The sequence below is a fragment of the Ischnura elegans genome, chromosome 2 (assembly GCF_921293095.1).
Source record: "Ischnura elegans chromosome 2, ioIscEleg1.1, whole genome shotgun sequence".
In the NCBI taxonomy this organism is placed as follows: domain Eukaryota; kingdom Metazoa; phylum Arthropoda; class Insecta; order Odonata; family Coenagrionidae; genus Ischnura; species Ischnura elegans.
Window position 1 is genome coordinate 33,116,282 of NC_060247.1, and position 19,406 is coordinate 33,135,687.

The 19,406-nt window shown below is 39.1% G+C and overlaps 1 protein-coding gene across 4 annotated transcripts; it reads left to right on the plus strand.

Annotated features, from left to right (window-relative positions):
- Positions 1-572: 572 nt before the first annotated feature.
- LOC124153564 (zinc finger protein 493-like) lies at positions 573-18,195 on the plus strand. Of its 4 annotated transcripts, none has more exons than XM_046526805.1 (6): positions 573-590; positions 1,360-1,532; positions 1,646-1,785; positions 4,437-4,592; positions 10,160-10,245; positions 15,319-18,195. In XM_046526805.1, the coding sequence occupies exons 2-6, from the start codon at positions 1,475-1,477 to the stop codon at positions 17,849-17,851; spliced, it is 2,973 nt and encodes a 990-aa protein (XP_046382761.1). In that variant the 5' UTR covers positions 573-590; positions 1,360-1,474; the 3' UTR covers positions 17,852-18,195. The 4 variants fall into 4 exon arrangements, with proteins under 4 accessions (XP_046382761.1, XP_046382760.1, XP_046382759.1 ...); XM_046526804.1 differs by lacking the exon at positions 573-590 and adding an exon at positions 862-966; XM_046526803.1 differs by lacking the exon at positions 573-590 and adding an exon at positions 973-1,273.
- The last annotated feature ends 1,211 nt before the right edge of the window (positions 18,196-19,406 follow it).

Here is a 19,406-nt window from a genome sequence, read left to right on the forward strand (position 1 = left end):
GCTTACCTTGAGCCCGTACTCAGAAATTCAGACTAGATCAGCATATCCAGGGTAAGAATAAAGGGGGGTGGGGATAGTGGGCTCTCTTGTCCTGTATATAATCAACAACTAAACAAAATTGCCATTTTATCAAGTGTAAATTGGATACCCAAGGAGGGGGTATAAACCCCCCCTAGTCCCAATCTGGATCTGCCACTGTAGGTCAGCATTGAGGAAGATTGGTCAAGAGAAATTTTACCATAATAATCTTGTTTCGGTTGAATTGAATGTTGTGCTGGTTGCATATCCTGATATCTTGTTATCAATTTACTCGAATTGAAAACCGTAAGTAAAATTAAATCAGCTGTAAATTTCGTTAGCATTATGCTGACCTTTAAGTTTGTCGTTCGCTGTTGGCGGAAGGAATGAAGTGTAACAATCGACAAAATTGAGCGCCATATCGGATCGGCGCTACTGGAGGCTAGATTGTGGACTCCTCGTTAGATGTAACGCGCGTAGTCTCTCGAAAGGAAAAAGCTTCGCGGGGTGCGAGGAAATGAAGCCTCCTCTGGCTACGTGCCTGGCAGGGGGTAAACCTGCCCTGCGATGAGGTAATAATTTTGCAATGACGGAAATATTACCACTGAGGAATTACATCCTGAGTCTGATTTGCGGGTTTAGCTCTCGACTGTTCTCTGCTATTCGAGGCAAAGAATAGAAAAACTGATGGTCGACGGTAAAAGAAAAATTCAATTTTCTTTCCTTTAACGTCAATAAGAATCGTATCCCCAACGTGCCATAATAAAATTGCACAGAGTAACTATATATTGTCATGAAAGCCATTTGGTTAACCAATGGAACATATTGCCTGGTAAAATAGCTTGATACGCCATCTAGTGATAAAAATATATACTAATGATTAGCGTCGTTTATGTTGGCGGTCATGTGGTGGTCGTTGTCTTCATGTTCAAGGATATCACGACAAATGTAATGTGAAATTCCGATTTGTGATGATTTATTTTGATTTGTATTTGAAGATATGCCGTGTGGCGATTGAATGAAATCGGTCCTAGACTCAATTAATTTGCATAGCATTTCTGCCTGTCTGATTTACATCCGTGTTGATAGATCGTTTCGCCATTCCAACTTATTTCCTTGGCATCTGTTGAAGGTGCCTTTTGAGCTGTTTGTTAGTAAATAAACTGAGCTTACCGTAAATCTTGTCGGTTTTTAGTTGATTTGAAATGGAGTGGCGATTGACAGACAATGTATCAATTGAGGACTACGTGGGAAGGTGTATCCAGTGCCCTAAAATTCAATGTTATAGTCATCTTTTCTAAATGTTATTCTCTGTGTTAACATTAAGTCCATTGATTTCAGCTGACATAACTGAGAGTACCCTATCCCGTATCTTCAGCTATTTCCCGGTCAACGTTGGTGCAGATAGTATTACTGTTAATGAATTAAGGAGAAATTATCAGCGTCATTTATCGAAATGGAACTCGTTACCAGAAGAGGTGCTAGTAGTTTAAAATTGGAGAATAATTCACCAGGTATTTCTTCGTATATGTTATAACTTCTTGATTTTAACATAAGCTGTGAAAGCCTGCATTGTGAATGTGTTGCGACGAAATGTGAAACTATTCTTTACTTGCCATCTTTACAGTAGCAGACAGTGTTAATTCAGGACCACTTGCGCGCTGCAGGCTCTGTCTCTCAAGAAATGAAGAAATGATACCAATTTTTAGCGGGGAAGGGAAAGGATTGGAGGTAGCCTACAAGATAAATAAGCTTCTGCCTACCATGGTGAGATCTGCAGTGGGCATTGGTTGTACCCAGTGACTATCCTGATGAATAAATTTCCTTATATCTATAGTGGCTTAAATGCCATGTGTAAAGTCCTAATTTTTTCTTGCGCTGTACTGTAGGCCTTCTAATTTTATTGATTATTTACGTCTACAGTTATGAATTATTATTACAGTATTCTAACGATCGAGGTAGGTTTCCATAGAGTACTAAAGAAGTATTCTGGGAGCCTCCCTTTCCTTCAAGCACTATCCTCTTTAGTTCACTGTAAGGCCTACTCTCTTTCAATGTAAGCCCCGCTAAGTACTCCCTCCATCCATACCTTCTGTCTCCCCTGTATCTCATCCAAAAGCTGCCTCTCCTCACCCACCGTGTCCAGCACTTCGTCATTCCTCCTTCTTTCCATCTAGTTCACCCTCTCCATTCTTCACCACCCCTACATCTAGAATGCCTTCAGTTTTCTCTTGTCCTCCTTCCTAAGTGTCCACGTTTCTGCACTGTAGAGACCTACACTCCAGATCAAACTCTTTATTTGCCTTTTCTTTAAACCCTTAAATAGCGATCCTTCTTCCTGTTCATGAGCGCCTCCTTTGCTAATGCAATTCACTTCCAGATGTCCTTACTACTGAATCCGTTTTCCTCTAATGTGCTGCCTGAATAGATGAATTTGCTCCACCTGCCCAAGCTTCTCCCCACTTACTTTTATCTTGAGTCTCACTCTCTTCGCTCACGATGCTTTACAAAACCACATTACCTGGGATTTTATTGAGATTAATCCTCATCCTATACTCCTCGTACTGCTTGTCTAACGCATCCACTAGAGCCTGCAGTCCCCTCGCTGACTGGCTGAGCACCTGATCATCCGCAAACCTTACCAATTTAAACATCATTCCTCCCACTTTCACACCAGGTTTGAACTCGTCCCACGCTTCTCTTACCATCTCCTCAGTATATATATGTTAGCGTATACGATTCTCCCTCCACTACCCTCAGTTGCACAGTCTGGGGCATGTACAGATTACAAATTAGTCGCCTATCCCTCCAATCTACTCTTATTGTCTTTAGAATATCCATTAACTTTACCCAGTTCACCCTGCCAAATCCTTTTTCAAAATCCACGAAACAGGCATACACGTCCTGGTCATATTGTAGGTTCCTCTTCACGAGGGACCTCATTTTTGTTATTGCGTCACGAGTTGACTCCCATTTTATAAAACCAAACTGATCTTTGCCCAAATACCTGTTTGCCCTAACCTCCATTTGCTTGTTCAATATTCTGAGTACCACTTTCGCCGTGTGTTAGCGGTGCATCGCCCTCGAGAAATATCTGTCGTAATACCAAGCGTACTCTTTGGAAGGAACTTTTTGACCTCGCTAAATATTATTTATTTTACATGTAAAACATAGGCCGTTTGGTGGTACAAAAACTATCACTTGCTAAAACAAAATTCTCGTAAAATGCGGTACTCGCTAAACCAGGCTTCCACTGTAAATCGTTCAGTTCAGATTGTGAGAATGGAATGGGATTGTGGTAGGATTGTAGCAATCACTGTCTTCTTCACGATCACCTTGCTGATCCAATGGCTCGTAATCATCATGTATGTAATCCAAAGAATCTGGAGGAGAGGATATTGGTACTTCAGGTCCATGAGGAAAAGGGCAAATGGCTGATTGAATGTTAGGGTAAGAAATATCCTTTTTGTTTCTCAAATTGAAACCTTGTATGTACATAGATAGAGCAAAAATAGCAGTCATTACTGTGGTTTTCGGGCTCCCTCCAAACCATTGGTAATCCAAAACGCAAGGATGGCATTTTACCTTGAAACCATCATCCTCAAAACGTAGCCTCAGTTCTTCAGCACACACAAAACAGACTTTGTGTGGGGCACATGGCTTAACTTGATTGACTTTATACCAATGTGAGAGAAATATACTTTTTTAACCAAATCGGAAACGTTGCTTTGTTGCTTTTTAATGGTATAGTTACCACAAATGTAGCAAAAACAATCTGGCAAGTTAATACATCCTCTTGTAGCCATTATCCAATGTCCTTAAAACAACTTCATAACACAAGAAGACAGTCACTACTTTGATGCGCTAGTAACAACAACATAGGAACAGCACAGAGTGAAGAGGTTCTATGAACTTAAGGACAATAGCAGAGGCTCACTGCTTGGTGATGGCGGGGGAAGTGGCAGCGCTACCGACGGGCACTGACATGAAAGAGGTGCATTGAGTCAGCAATTGGATGGGGGAGGAGGGACGTCAAGGACAACTGCTGACATTAAAACACTGCTGATTTCTCTTAATTACTCTTTATTTGACATATATCTACTTTAAAAACGGCTAAATAACATTTAATGGAGATCATAAAAACCAAAATTCAAACTTGTTAGAGTGCTGAAATATGTATAGAAATACCTAAAAACCAAAATTTTAACTTATTAGTGCTTAAATTTGTATGAAAATATTGAGAAAAAAAGCTTAAAAATACAAGCAGTTTTTGAAATAACTATGCATGATGAAATTTTTTCACTATTTTTGCCGAAATCGGCGGTGAAAACACTGTAAAAATCACTTATTAAATTTGAAACAATGTTTATGTCACAGACCTGTGTTATTAGTGATAATTGTATTTCATTATATTACAGGTTACTCCTCTTGATAAGCTGCCTCAAAAAGTATGTGGGAAATGTGTCATCAATTTGAATTCTGCTTACGATTTTGTGAGGAAATGCATGTTGAGCCAGAGCAGACTGAGGAAGCTAGTGAAGTTAGAGAATCATGATTGGAATCATTCCGTAGAGGTACTAAAATTATTTATTTTTCACTATTCATTTTAATTTCATATGGCTTAAAAGGAGGTTACTGCAATTAACTTGTGCCATAGACTCTCTATCATACCCAACTATGGGTGAAAGATGTTCAGTGGCTCTGATAATGAAAATATTCCAATAATAATGAAAAACTCATTCTTGTGCCCATGATTTTTTATCATATTATGAAGTTCTTGAAATTCTTGCAAAGGCACCATTTGTGGGAGCATTGCTTTTAGATGACAGTGGGTATGTTTATTGCTCATATATTTTTATGACAAATTATTTTAGGACTATTACCGTATAAGCGTGTGTAAGAGACGCACCCCTATTTTGAGCATCGAAGCTATGAAGAAAAAAATTTTACGGCATTTTTTTTTAATACTATCGTGCGGTGTTGCAGACGTATGCCTGGAATTTCGAGTTATCGAAATTTCTTCTTTCAGTACTAATTGAAAAAGGAAATTTTGATAACTGCGGCGGTAATAGCGGCATGAGAGGGAGTAGGAGGGGAGAGGGAGCGGCATGAGAGTTCCGATCTTCTCTTCGCATACGCCGTTGCTCTACGATGCTTGTCCTATTCACGAAAAATTTTGTTTAAATGCTCTCGCAGGAGTATTGCAATAGAATTGCAGCCGTGGAAAATTTTAAGTCAAAACACGACAGGCACATAGCATGAACCTTCCCAAGAGCTTGGACAACAATCGGGGCAATCTCAGCGCCGTAGGATAAGAACCACGTCGTAGATTTAACGGAGCCACACTTGGCCCTCCATCAGCCAATGCCTCTGCCGTTTTTTTTTTTTTACTTTCTCGAGACCCCACAGGAAAATAGGAAAACATCAAGTTACAGGGGAACAATGGAAACGTGTTTCATCCCTACCCGTCTCACCAACTGACCTTGATCGATCTCCCAGTTTCTAGAGGCCACATGCTAGGTGATTCATCTACCGAGCCTGAAGATATCTCGATAGCTTTCAATAATTTTATGACATGGACCAGGTTCATAAAAAGAAAGAGATCTAACGCGACGCATATCTGACAGAATTTAAGTTTTTTAAGCTCTAATTGTTTGACACAAATAATAATAGTTACAACAAGGCTACTAATATTCAAAATAATCCAAACAGCACAATTTCTGAAGGAGCAATCATAGCATAAATGCATTCAAACAAGACGAGACGGACTGGAAACTTCAGGCAACGCAAACTGCGTATATCACATTGCTGCGCCTTCGCCCCTTCGCTTTGAAGGCAACGACATCACATGCAAGATCGGACGTGTTCGTCCCTTGCTCCTTCGCTTGTAGCCTCGTTGCTTCGAAGACGGAGGGAGCGCCTCCTTCCCCTCGACCTCTCCTTCAGCGCTCTTCACTTATAAGCATTTCTGATTTCTCCTATCCACAATTTAGTCCAACAGTGAACATACTCGTTTGAATTTTTTAAACCACAGGTTTTGACATCAATGCAATTTTCAATTGCAATAATACTCATATTAGTGTCTGAAGATGATTTTTGAAAAATCAGGTCCTAAGCGTAATGGAAATTACTCGGCAAGACAGATATTGACTATTAACTAGGTATGTCCTTCAAAACTAGGCGTTTCTCTACATTTGATAAGCGATTACTATAGGCAGTATAATTGCCGCGGGATGCCCACTCGTGGCAGTAAATTTAGCGCGCCCTCCGGAGCGAAAAACCCCGCGTGATCTTTTCCATGTTCACCTCTGGGGTACCGACGTGACGGCACGATGCTTACAAGAAAAGCAAACAGGAGCATTTTAAAAATACGTCACTAAGGGAGAAACTCCCCTGCGTGCCGCTTGTTTTTGACCCAGGGTTTCAGATGAATGACTCACGCTGAAAACCAAGGCCACTCAGTTCCCCTTGGACTTGCAACCGGGAAAGGGGAGGGGGGGAAGATAAGAAGAAGTTTGTGTAAGAGGCGCACCCTCATTTTCGGCTGCAATTTCTGGGAAAAAAGGTGCGCCTCTTACACGCGCTTATACGGTATATGTTTAAAAATAATGCCTTTAATAAAGAATAACGTTATTGATGTTCCTACGCAGCTGGCTGGAGCCCATGAATGTTGTTTTGGACTACAAAATGTTTCTTTATGCTGGAATGCTCTATATGTCCTTAAAACCATCACTAAAGAATTAATTTTTCCTCCAACAAAGAAGTAAACAATAGAAGGTGGTTTGAAGGTGCTCATATGGATTTTGTCCAAATCAAAGCAAAATTTGCTGCTGTGATGACTATTGTAGTGTATGTACAGTCTCTGGAAAAGAATATGAACCACCTTCATGTGGCAAAAGGCTCTTTAGCTAGAGCACAAAGTAGGGCAATGTGGCTAGGGCAATAGATGACCCCTTTTGTGACAAGTAGTGTTTAAGGAGAGGCTGGCTCCAATTGCATGAGGGCAAATAATATTCATTTTCTTTGCCTCTTTCACAACAAAAATTGTTAACACATTTCGGACTGGGTATTTAAATTCAATCTCTTTGGGTGGGACTAGGCATTTAAAGGAGCTTTAAGCTAAAAGATATGATTACAGGAAAACTGGTCGAGCATTTTTAATTTTTGACATATGTATTTTAATAAAAATTTGAAGCATTTTACTCACCAGAGGTTTTAATGCTTTGTTTTCATATGACATGCAGTAAAAAAATGGCCCATTATATGGGATAACCTTACAGAATCCACAAATTTCCCAGGATTAGGTCCTAAATTTATTTGCAGAAAAAATCAAAGCATATGTGATGGATATTTCTTCTTTCCATGCCCTTCTATCATTTCTGGTGTGTGTTTCACTATTCCTCCGACAACTTTGCGGGTGTATCTCAACGAGGTACTTGCTGAGTCGGCCTTTCTCTCTTGCTGTTCGTGTCGTCATCACTGTAAGAGGCACTTCTTCTGTCCTCACATTTAGCCCAATCCTTGGCTACTTCTAAAACGATTTTTTTGAAAATCACACCAATAGATATGTTAAATCTTTTTTACGCCACCAAAACATTAAATAGGGTACTGCTGATATACCATAACTTTTTTGTCCATTTCTTAGAAATGCTTAGAATTTCCAATTCATTTGTGCTCCAATATTCCGTGATCGAATCTTTCCGGACTTTTCCCATCAAAATAATAATTGCTAATAGAACCTTCATCTCTCCCATTTCATTAAATTTTTTCATTTCCCAGTTTTATGTGAATACTTGGATCTGTCTTTATTCTGCTTGTCATACAAATTGGTCTCAAAAGCACATAATTTCAATAAGATCATCTGTAAAAAACATTTTTTCTACTTCTAAAACACATTCACAACTATCAACTGCATTGATCATTCATGCCACTCCTTGAAAATCTTACAAACTTCTTGGAAGGTCAATTTCATTTCATGCCAAGTATGTGTCCTTCACTAAGCTACTGTTGCTGTCGCTTACTTCAGAACCAATCACATCAGCATAAGCTAGCGGTGCAGCTTTATTTTTAGTTTGCCTTCTGCCTCTATCATAACCAATTTCACTATTTAAGCTCTCTTATTCATAAAGTGCGGCACTCGTAGCACGTCCAAAATATATGAACTCAAAGTTCTTCATATACAGCAGGCTCCCAATTATCCGGCTTCAGTTTAACCGTGTTGCGGCTTATCTGTGCGTTGAGTTTTACACTTCTTTGATGTTTTCCGTGAATTTTTATTTTAAAAAATAATAGGACGCAAAAGCTCCAGGATGTTTGCATTTTAATACAAGGCAACACTGAGATTATTACCTCCATTAAAATCCTCTTCTTAAAAGGGAATTAATTTATTTAATTTTTGACAAGGAATGTTTCAAGTTTACTTGGGTGTCTGTTCTAACATGTAGACGGCGGTCAGCAGCAGGAAAAACGTCTTGATTAATTTTAGAAGATTCTTCAATGGTTAACCAATCGCTAATCAAGGGAAGTGTTGTCTACGATGTATAATTGTATATTTCATGTGGCAAATGCCCAATTATTTCCATGGCCTCGCATTCAGTTGAATACGGCCCAAAAGAACGGGAGATTCGGCGGAAATATGTCGCATTCCATCATGTTTACGCCGAGACTATTCTAGGTCAAACTGGAGAGGAAGGGAATAGTAGAAGTGAAGGTAGTGGGGAAGTGGAAGTAGAGAAAGCTTAAGTCATAGCCAGGCACTCACCTGTGTAGACAATTTGGCAATACTCCTCGCTTTCTGTAACTGCTGCTGCATGGTGAGGTGATCGTGTTCAGTGATCACGGAATGGCAACCTGACGCAACTTGCATACCGGGCAACTTATGCAACATAGCATGGTGCCTAACAGTGAAGTTTCCATTGTCGCACAGCGGTTTTGAAGCTTTCCTGCAAACCAATTTTCTGAATCCGTGATCTCACAGACACGGGTGTGCAGTTTTTGGAAACCAGGTATTACATGGAGCTGTAGTAATATAAGTACAATTCTTTTGTTGTGACTATTTTTTGCCAAAAGTAATACATTCCAGATATTACATAGAGCAGTAGTGATACAACTTGAATAGGGTAGTTTCCTTCATCAAAGAAAAGGAAAGGCACTGATTGCGATTCGTTACCCACCATTAGTGTATTCAAAATATACAAATTATTTGGTTTTAGAAATCCCAGTTCAGATTAATGTCAATGGTCAATTTTAACCACATTTGAAAAAGGCTAGATTGTCGCCCATGCGATGCCACTCCACGTGATGTAACAGGGACCTAGTTTCTATACGAGTAGATAGGTGTTTTACATCGCCTGAGATTACCAATGCATGCATGAGGCACAGAGCTCAGGGAAACATCTCTTAATAATCACCTATTAAAACTGCCTAAGGTCGGAAAGTTTCATTCGTTTGATAGGGTATTTATAATCTTTATTTAAGCCAACCGCTAGCTGCTAGCAGGGTACTCTGCTACCTGCTAGAAGCCTGCATCGTATCAGTATCGTCATATCACATGCCGACAGCGGAAACCAGAATGACGTCACACAGCGTTTTCCCAGCATTCGTACTTATCCGTCACGTTTTCGCTTGCTTGAAAATTTTCACTTTTCATTTAATCGCAAAAAATAGATATCATCATTTAAAAATCTAAAAGCAGGAAATACTTACTCCAGGAGTAATAATCTTTCGATTTAGGCAGTAAAAAAATAATAGAAAACCACCCTATTCTTTTGTTGTGACTGTTTTTTGCTGAAAGTAATACATTCAATTAATTACAACATGTAACACCTACAATTTCTAATTTATGTCAATCCAGAAATTCTAGACTGAAAAAATGCAATGACTGTTGTATAATAGCAAATGTTTTACGCTGATAATATCATACTCATCTCTCCAATTCGAAAAATCGTTTAATCGGGCAATCACCTTTCGCTTTAACTCTATTTGGTGTGGAATGACAATTATGCATCTGATTAAATACAATTGTGGAATCACTTTTTTCTCTAGTTTTTTATTTATTTTTCTTTACTTTGTAGCATCAAAGCTATTCGACTTTGAGAAATGGCATCATCTTTGATTTATGAAATTTGCAAAAACTTTACAGGCCATACAGGAGTACTCTTCTTTTTGGTCCTCTGGAGCTAATGTTGGAGATAAGAGGATCACTGTGAAGGATCCTAAGCAGAGACAGTAAGTGTTATATTTAATGGTTTTACTTTGAAATTTTCCATGTTTTTTCTGCTTATGTTAATGTTTAAAATTAAATGGTGGTTCAAATTGTAATTGATTTAGCCATTTCAGGTTATGTATTGGTTTTGCAGTTTTATCAGAGAACTTTTAATCATATTCATGGTCCAACTCGTTCTAAATGATTTATTTCTAGTAGAAAATGTAATTAGTGTTGAATTTGAATTTTGTTGTGCTTAAGGGTATATTTTAGGTGAAAATAAAATGTGCTCCCTGTTGGGATGACAGTTTTCGGCCTAATGTGATTGCATTTTTTTGCTAATGTTTATGTTACGGATATTTACAAGGATATAAGAGTTGTTGTTGATCTTCTTTAAGAAATTCAATGGTATTATTAGTGATCCAAGCGAGAGTTATATCTTCTTAAATTAAGAAAGAAGAACTTTGTACTTTCACATTAATATTTATTCACGACCATGGTTTCAACGTTAGACGTCATCATCAAAGTTCTTCTTTCTTAATTTAATTTTTCTTAATTTAATTAGACGTCATCACCTGATGATGACGTCTAACGTTGAAACCATGGTCGTGAATAAATATTAATGTGAAAGTACAAAGTTCTTCTTTCTTAATTTAATTATGAATCGCTTTCACCAAGTTACGCCTCAAACAATTAATTATATCTTCTTATTTTACCAGCCATCACTCACTACAAGTTGGCGATGAGAATTTAAAAAGGGTAGTGAATTCAGTGAAATTAATAGTAAAACCAATATAACAATGTCAACACTAATTTACATAAATTTTACCCGAATATAATAGACTCAAAAATTCTCAAAGAAATGCTTTCAGCTCAGACTTCTGTCGTCAAGAATCAGCAAACTGCACCAACAGAAAAGTTTTCTTCGTATATGGAACGCTTCAATAATTACTGCGATCTCAAGAACGTCAGCGATAATATAAAAAAGGCTCAACTCTTGCATTCATTGATCGGAAAAGATCACTACAACAATCTTGGCGCATTTCTGGGACCAGATGATCCTATCAAAGAAATTGATTTCTTGATCCTGAAGGCTCATTTCGAGAAAATGCTGTTACCACCCTGTCGAGTTAATGCTATCACCACCCTGCTCCATAAATGAAGACCAACACCCTGTCATCTCAACGCTCTCAAGAACAGGAAGAAGATCACTACTCTAACAACAAATATGGTATCACTTGCATTGAAGGCACCCAGGATTTGCACAAAGTTGGACCAGACACCGATAAATACATCGTAACAGTCACTCTCAACAAGTCGTAGTCATTTGAAGTGGGTTCAGGTGCATGTTTCTCTTTGCTCTCAGAAACAGCTTTCTACAAACTTGGACTCAACATACCTCTTCAACTGACATTAGTCTCTTTTTGCTCTTACTCAGACCATGTCATCAAGCCCAAAGGCAAAGTCACAGTCTCAGTTGCATACAAAAGGAATCTAGGGATCCCGATCTATTTATAGTGCCAGCAGGGCATGCATGACACATGCTCGGACGCATGTGAATCGGTGGACTTGGCATTAGCCTAAACAAAATAGATAACCATGAATAATCAGTTCTTTGCACACATCACAATGAAAGTAGTCACATCTCTTGAAGACAACTTCAAGAAATATGATCACATTTTTGTAGAAAGAATCGAATGTGTTCCAAGCATCAAAGTACATCTTCAACTTAGAGAGGGCGTAAAACTCATTTTTGCCCGTGAACAAGATGTTCCTTTTTCATTGAGAGAGAGAGCTGAAAGAGAGTCATACACATTGGAAACACAAGGACTCCCTCCCATTGTATCAAGTGACTGGGGATCGCCACTCGTAATACCTAAGCCTGACAGAGGAGTGAGGCTATGCATAGATTATAAATGTGGGGTAAATTCGAGGCTTGTTGCCTCAAATTACCCCATCCGCGGAATAGACAAGGTTCTCCACAGTCTCAGAGGTTCCAAGTACTTTAGCAAATTGGATTTGTACAAGGCTATCTGCACTTAGGGTCAATGAAGATGGGAGCAAGATTCGAACAATTTCAATGCATAAAGGCATGTTCTGAATAAACTGCCTCAGCTTTGGGATTAAGACTGCTCCAGCGGAATTCAATCGCATCCTAGGTCAATTGCTGAATGGCTTACCAAAGGTCGGGGCATAGTTTGTTGATATTATCTGCCATGGCTTGAAATCTTGTTGCAAGTTAGAAACGCCTCAGAGAGAACGATCTTCCCCTCAATCATGCCACTTTTCAAGGAAAGCATCAGTTATCTTGGCCATGTAGTGTCACAAAAGTGCCCAGCTAAATTCAAGCAGTTTCTCATATGTCTCGACCAAAGGATGTGGGTGAATTGAGGAGATTCTTAGGCTTAGTCACGTATTATTCCAGGTTTATTCCTGACTTCTCTTCTTAGTCCTATCCGCTACATTGCTTGCTAAGAACAGGTGAGCACTTTGTTTGATCTGCTGCTGGAGAAGCCTTCGTAAATCTCAAATCAGAGTTGTGCTCAGATACACTACTCATTCCATTTCCATCGAAACAAGTCATATTCACAACAGGTGCCTGGCTGCAGTACATACTTAGCCACGAAATTGATGGTCATGAGCACCCAATTCATACGCCTCACGAGCCCTGATGTGGGGCAAGTCAAATTATTGTCAGCTTTGCAAAGAGGCCTTGGCCATCCTACATGCAACAACGTACTTCTTCAACTATGTTTTTAAGCGTTTCGTTCTCATCACAGATAATGAGCCACTTTTGAGGATTTTTCACCCAGATCGTCCACTACCACAGATGACCTCTTCGCGTTCACTGAGGTATGCATCTTTTCTCAGAGGTCTTGATTACACAGTTTGATGCAAGAAGGGGAGAGAGAATGAGAATGCTGACTGTGTATCTTGCACCCCATCCTCTACATCTAGTCATTCTCTAGGGATCTCAATCGATCAAGAAATCAACGCTCTGCATGCCCTGCTCCAAATCTTTAGCTTATCAATCATCGCAAATATTGTTGCTGAGGAAACCCCAAACGATCCAAAGTTGCAAGCACTTCTACAGGAGCTCAAGACCAGCTGCAAGGATAGCCCATACACTGTCTCTAGCTGCATGCTGTTCTGCTCTGATCGTGCGGTAATTCTGAAGTCTCTTCAAGCAATAATTCTTAAAGAGCTTCATATGTCGCGTTTGGGAGTCACAAAGATGAATCAGCTCGCCAGTAGATATGTGCACTAGGAAGGATTAGACAAAGACATAGAGCGTCTTGTGAAGAGTTGTGAGCCCTGTGCATAGGTCTGCCACAGTCCACAGAAAGCTCCGATTCATCCCTGATATCAGCCTGATGAGAATTGGGAGAGGGTGCATATCGACTTTGCAGGGCCATTTGAGAGCCATTTCTTCCTGATGTGCGTGGATGCAAGGTCAAAGTGGGCAGAAGCCCACATGATCCATGACGCTCCGTCCTCTGCCACAACTACCGCTCTGCTTGAAGGCATCTTTTCTGTACTTTGCTACTCTTCCGTAATGGTTTTGGACAATGCTAGCATCTTCAGGAGTGAAGAGTTCCTTAATTACTGCAAAGAGCGTGGGATATTCCAAAAGTTCAGCACACCTAATCACCCAGTCACAAATGGACTTGCGGAAAGCAGCATCCAGATGCTGAAGATGAGACTTAAGGCTGCTGCTGCTGATAATCCCACTCCACTGTCCACCAAGTTACAGGACATTATGTTATGCTATAGGGCAACACCTTTGGTATCAGGTCAGTCTCCTGCAGAGGTGTACCTGAAGAGAAGGATCCGCACTCGTCTCAATGCCCTGCTTCCCAACCACTAAGCTCTTTCCCCAGTAAAGCCTTCTGACTCACAAATTTGAAGTCTCCTAGTGGGGGGGAGAGTACAGACAAAGACAATATGCAGAAAATCATGAAAGGTGGCAGTTTGGTACCATCTTGAATAAGCTCGGCAATTGCCATTATATTGTTGAGTTGGATAACAGTTGCATCATAAAATGCCACGTCAATCAGCTGATTGCCACTATGGTTCCAAAGAAACAAGTCACATTTACTCCTTTGTTTCCACAGCACACAATGGGTGTGCCATCTTTAGTAGGATCTGCAGGGGTGTCTTCTGATTGTCAATGGCCACCAACCCACCAATTGCTGCTGGTGCAGTGTCTTCCATAAGTGGTTCAACTGACCATGTCTCCTTCGGCCAGTAGCCTCCTCTCACATCCTGCCAGGAAGCGGCAGAAGCTGGCCAATCTTAAAGACTATGTTGTCTGAAAATAAGTGGGGGAGACTAATTTTATTAAATGTTAATGCTAATTTTTATGTAACGGATATTTTCATGGGGACAAGTATTGTTTTTGTTGATCTTCTTTAAGAAATTCAATAGTATTAAATGGTGATCGATGCGAGAGTTATATCCTCTTACTTTACCGACCTTTATATGTAGCCATTTTTTAAGTTTAATTACTCATATAGAGTCTAGAGTATACTGCATCATGACAAGATGTTATTATGTTTGTCTTCTTTTAATCCCTGGTATTTTCACCCTGAGGCAGTTGTGTAGCTAAGGAAAGGGCTAGCAGTCTTAGTGATAGTTATGTAAATATTTTTTTCAATTCAAGTTGTGTTGATGAAATTACAAATTTAATAGGTCACACTTGCTATTGGACCTTGAAAAATGATTGATTTGATGTACTTTTAAAGGTAGTTATAAAAACTCACACCAGATTATTTGAGACTACCTCAAAACTTACCTGATAATTTTCTATTTTTATGAGTGTGTTAATTCTTTATTTGTTATAATTACCTAAATAAACCAACTTTCAACCAAATATCAGCATTAAATTGACATTATTATTCAATAGCCAATTGGTCCATGTTGGAACAAAGTTAGATGCAAAATAAAAGCACAAATGTGACCACTACCAGTCTTTCAATTGTTGATGAACAATCTAAATTTTTGGCATGTTTTGGCCAAAACTCCCTGCTCTTTTGGCATTCATGGATTCTCATATTTTATGTCACAAAAATATTTATTTTTATTTTTTCTTTCAGCCAAAAAAGAAGCTTCAATAAAAGTACCGGATCAAAGGGCAAGGAGGCTGAAAGGATTGGAGTGTGGAAAAAAAGAAAATTAGAATCAGAGAACAAGACTCAGAGTAAAGAAATGGCAAATAAAATTTTTGGCACAACAGATGCTCATGATAAAGAAACCACATCAATAGTTTCAAACAGCGAAACTAATGAAAATGATAATGATTATGTCTTCAGTGATTCAGTGAGTGAAAGTGTATCCGTAGAAGCTACGTCACTCTTGAATTGCAATTCAGGAAATAATGCTGGAGAAGTACAGCTTTCATTAGAAACTGAAACAGCCTCTGATTTTAAACACTTGTGTAAATTTTGTGGAAAAGGCTTCTTGTGGAAAGCTGACCTCTTTGACCATCAGACCAGCGAACATCCTGATTCTGTATTTCGTTGTAGTTTTTGTTTGAAAGTATTTTATGAAAAGGATGCACTTGAAGCTCATGAGGATGCACATGTGAGGCTCCTACCTCCTGGATATAAAGCAAAGAAACCATTGCAGGTGCGTAATAATAAATATAAGGAGGAAGATAAGTTCTCTCTTGCTTCTTCAGTCAATGAATATCAGGTGGATCATGTAGTTGTGCCAGTGACAAGTGATAAAGGCAACTCAGTTGCTTGTAAAACAGAGAATGGAAGTGGTTCTGTTGATGCTGACGAAAGAAAGGGAATGAAAAAAAAATGCAAATATTGTAGCTTGGAATTTGAATCACTGAAAGTCCTTCAGAAGCATATGAGATTAGATCATAAGTTTAGATTACCATGTAGATTTTGCCCAACTACTTGTAGCTCCATCTATGAGCTGAACAGACATGAAGCTAGGCATCGGAAACGAAACAAATGTCTAGTTTGCAAGAAATGTGAAAAATGTTTTGAGTCGGTTGATGACCTGAGAGGACACGAGTTGGTCCATTTGCATCAGGAGGGACTCAGGTGTGAAGTCTGCGGAGAGGCATTTGTTGGGGAAGTTAGCCTAGAGGAGCACATCAAAAACCATGCAGGAGAATCTTCCTATCTGTGTGAAATTTGTGGTCAAAATTTTGAGTCATTTTATATATTTCGTGTTCACAAATTGCATCACATGTATCCTGATTTGCAGAAATGCGAAATCTGCAATTCTTGTTTCCGTGGCATGGAAAATTTGGAGAGTCACCTAGAATTGGTCCACAAAAAGAAGAAACATCAGTGCCGAGTTTGTGAGAAAACATTCATGTCTATCGATCTTTTGAAGGAGCACAAAGTTTCGCATCAGAATATGGAACACAAGTGTGAATCTTGTGAGAAAACTTTTCCCAGTGTGAAGAAGCTTAAAAACCATGTGCAAACTCATTCAACAGAACGGAACTACCTGTGCGAGAAGTGTGGAAAGGACTTCAAGTTGAACTCGAGCCTTCACAAGCATCGATATTTATGTCAGGTTGCTGTGTCATGCAGCGTTTGCGCCCGTAAATTTGACAGTTCCACCCGGCTTAAGGTCCACATGAGGATCCACACGGGCGAGAAACCATATGTGTGCCAGGTGTGCTCGAAAGGCTTCCATGCGACATGGGCTTTGAATCAGCACATGGTGATGCATGACAATGTCAAATACCCATGCCCGATATGTGGCACACTCTTCAACAGGAAGGCCAACATGGTGACCCACATGATGCGTCATCGTGTCACCTGTGACACATGTGGCCAAACATTTCCCAACACTCCCGTGCTGCAGGCACATCAAAAGGAACATGTGGAGAAAGGTGAGCGGGCTGCTGACATTGTTCCCACCAAGAGCTACAAGTGTGATGAATGTGGCAAGCTGTTTGTCACCTCCCTGGATCTCAAGGCCCACATACCCAGCCACACTGATGACTGCCCTTATGATTGCAACTCGTGCAACAAGAGTTTTAGGCGTTTGAAAGCCCTCAGGAAACACATGCTGGTTCACAGTGGTCAAAAGTCTTATCAGTGCCGATTTTGCACTTGCACTTTTGTTGTCCATCAAAGGTTGTTGAAACATGAGAAAGGTCACACTGTGGGCAAGCCATATGTTTGTCAAGTATGTGGCCAAGGATTTTGGTCTCCATTAAACCTTGAGAAGCATTCATTTAGACATAGCACCAACGGTTCTTCAGGAGAACAATACTTTTGCAATTACTGTGATAAATCTTTTACCATGAGATCCTCATTGCTTATACACAAACGCACCCATAATTCTGAGCTTACATACAGTTGTTCTTATTGTCCCCGTAAGTTTTCACGCTTAAAGTTTATGGAGAGGCATAAATGTGCCCTAAATCCAAATCAGGATGTTACCATTTCCCCCTCGCAAAAGAGTCTTTCCTCATTGCCTATTTTAACTAATGAGCCTACTGAAGGGAGTGATAATATATTCCCAGTTAGTGTTTTAAATGAAGAAATTGTGTATGACATGGATACCTCAGCTTCTTATGCTGAAATTATTGTGATTTCTCAAAATATAGACGAGTTTATTGCTGAAGGTGATGGTAATATGAATAAATAATTGGTATTTTCATCATCAAATTATTTTATTTACACCACAGTACTACAATATATACTACATGCTACAATAGTTCTTAAATTATTAATTTTGAAATGGTGCATAGGTATTTTAAAATTTGCCGTGCAACAATCTTATGTGAAAGAATTTATTGATTCCTGTTGTGAAAAATCTTTTGATCAAATTGCCTGCCTGTTGAAAAGGCATTTACTGTCAGTAAGAAAAGCAAGACATCCGAGGTTGAGGAGCTCTATTGTTTAAACAAAGCAACCAATGTCATTGAAATAGAAAGCATAAAATGGACCATTTATTTATACCTACTTCAAAAAACAATACTTCATAAAATCCTCTGCGTCTGTTTTATTTATTCAACTTAATTTTTTTTCTTAACAGGAGAAGTACACAAAATCATGTTGCTCAACTTTGAGCTCTTGGTATTCCCATGGTTTTCCATCCCGTAACTTGATAGTTTTGTTGTAATGAGGCTAAATCTAACCTGGCTGTTTTTTAAAAAACATATTGTTTATACCACTAAAATTCAAGAAGTTGTTGTAAACAACACAAACCTCTGCTACCTTCCAAACAAATGGCTCAATTGAAAATTTATTGATGCTTGTATCCTATTTAATGTATGTACTTCGAATGTTCAGGTTTCAGTAGTATATTCAATATTAGTTGGCATTTATTTATATATTGAGTAATGGAATCCATTTGTCTTCGTCTCGCAAGGGAGATAGAAATAAATCTAATCATGCCTCATTGTATCGAGGCACAGAACCAAGGCAGCATATGAATCATTATGCGTTAGCTGTTGCTGAGTTGGTAGCAACCACTCCCTCTCCCATGGCCGAACTGGCGGTACTCTAAGCAAAACATGCATATAAATAGCAAATGATATTGTGCATGCTCTTGGTACTTCATCTAAATCCGGGTACTTGAAGCACCTGCATTGCCTTATTCAACACCATATGACAGTACCAATCACTTTTCAATTTCACCCTTTGTTTCCAGATTAGTGGAGGTTTGCCTTGTTTAAAACAACTTCTTAAATTTCAATGGTATTAAACATTGATTTTCTGCAAACAGGAATGCTTATTGCTAACTTGCATCAAAACTGTCATTTATTAAATAAAAATAAAAACTACGGGTATACAAACCTGGCACAAAAACATTTTGCACTTTATTGACTGAGGTTGCTCATAATAGGCTTACACCTGCCTACGTGCAGCACAAAGACTTCACAAATGGAGTGAAAAAGAATAGGATTTGAAATTGCAACCCATTCTGAGGGAAATGTTTTACAATTCATTTAAATCATTGTAATACTCATTACATACCCTAACTGGAATAACAATATTGTACCTGAAAATCTTTACTCTCATCATGAGCCCCACAAATTAATAGGGAAATGTTTGAAGATGAACTTACCTGTATGGCTTGAAATAACTCAAAACAGAATCTCCTGAAATCCTTTTTTTAACCCTCAGAGAAGCCATTCATGCATTAAATTGTTGACCGGTTCACTAATTAGCAGTTCACTCCCTAATAAGGATACCCA

Excerpts from the sequence above, each read along its gene's own strand:
- LOC124153564 (XM_046526805.1), top strand. The coding sequence starts at position 1,475 with ATGGAACTCGTTACCAGAAGAGGTGCTAGTAGTTTAAAATTGGAGAAT. Across the intron at positions 1,533-1,645 it reads ATTGGAGAATAATTCACCAG|TAGCAGACAGTGTTAATTCA; the intron begins GTATTTCTTCGT and ends CCATCTTTACAG. Across the intron at positions 1,786-4,436 it reads ATAAGCTTCTGCCTACCATG|GTTACTCCTCTTGATAAGCT; the intron begins GTGAGATCTGCA and ends ATTATATTACAG.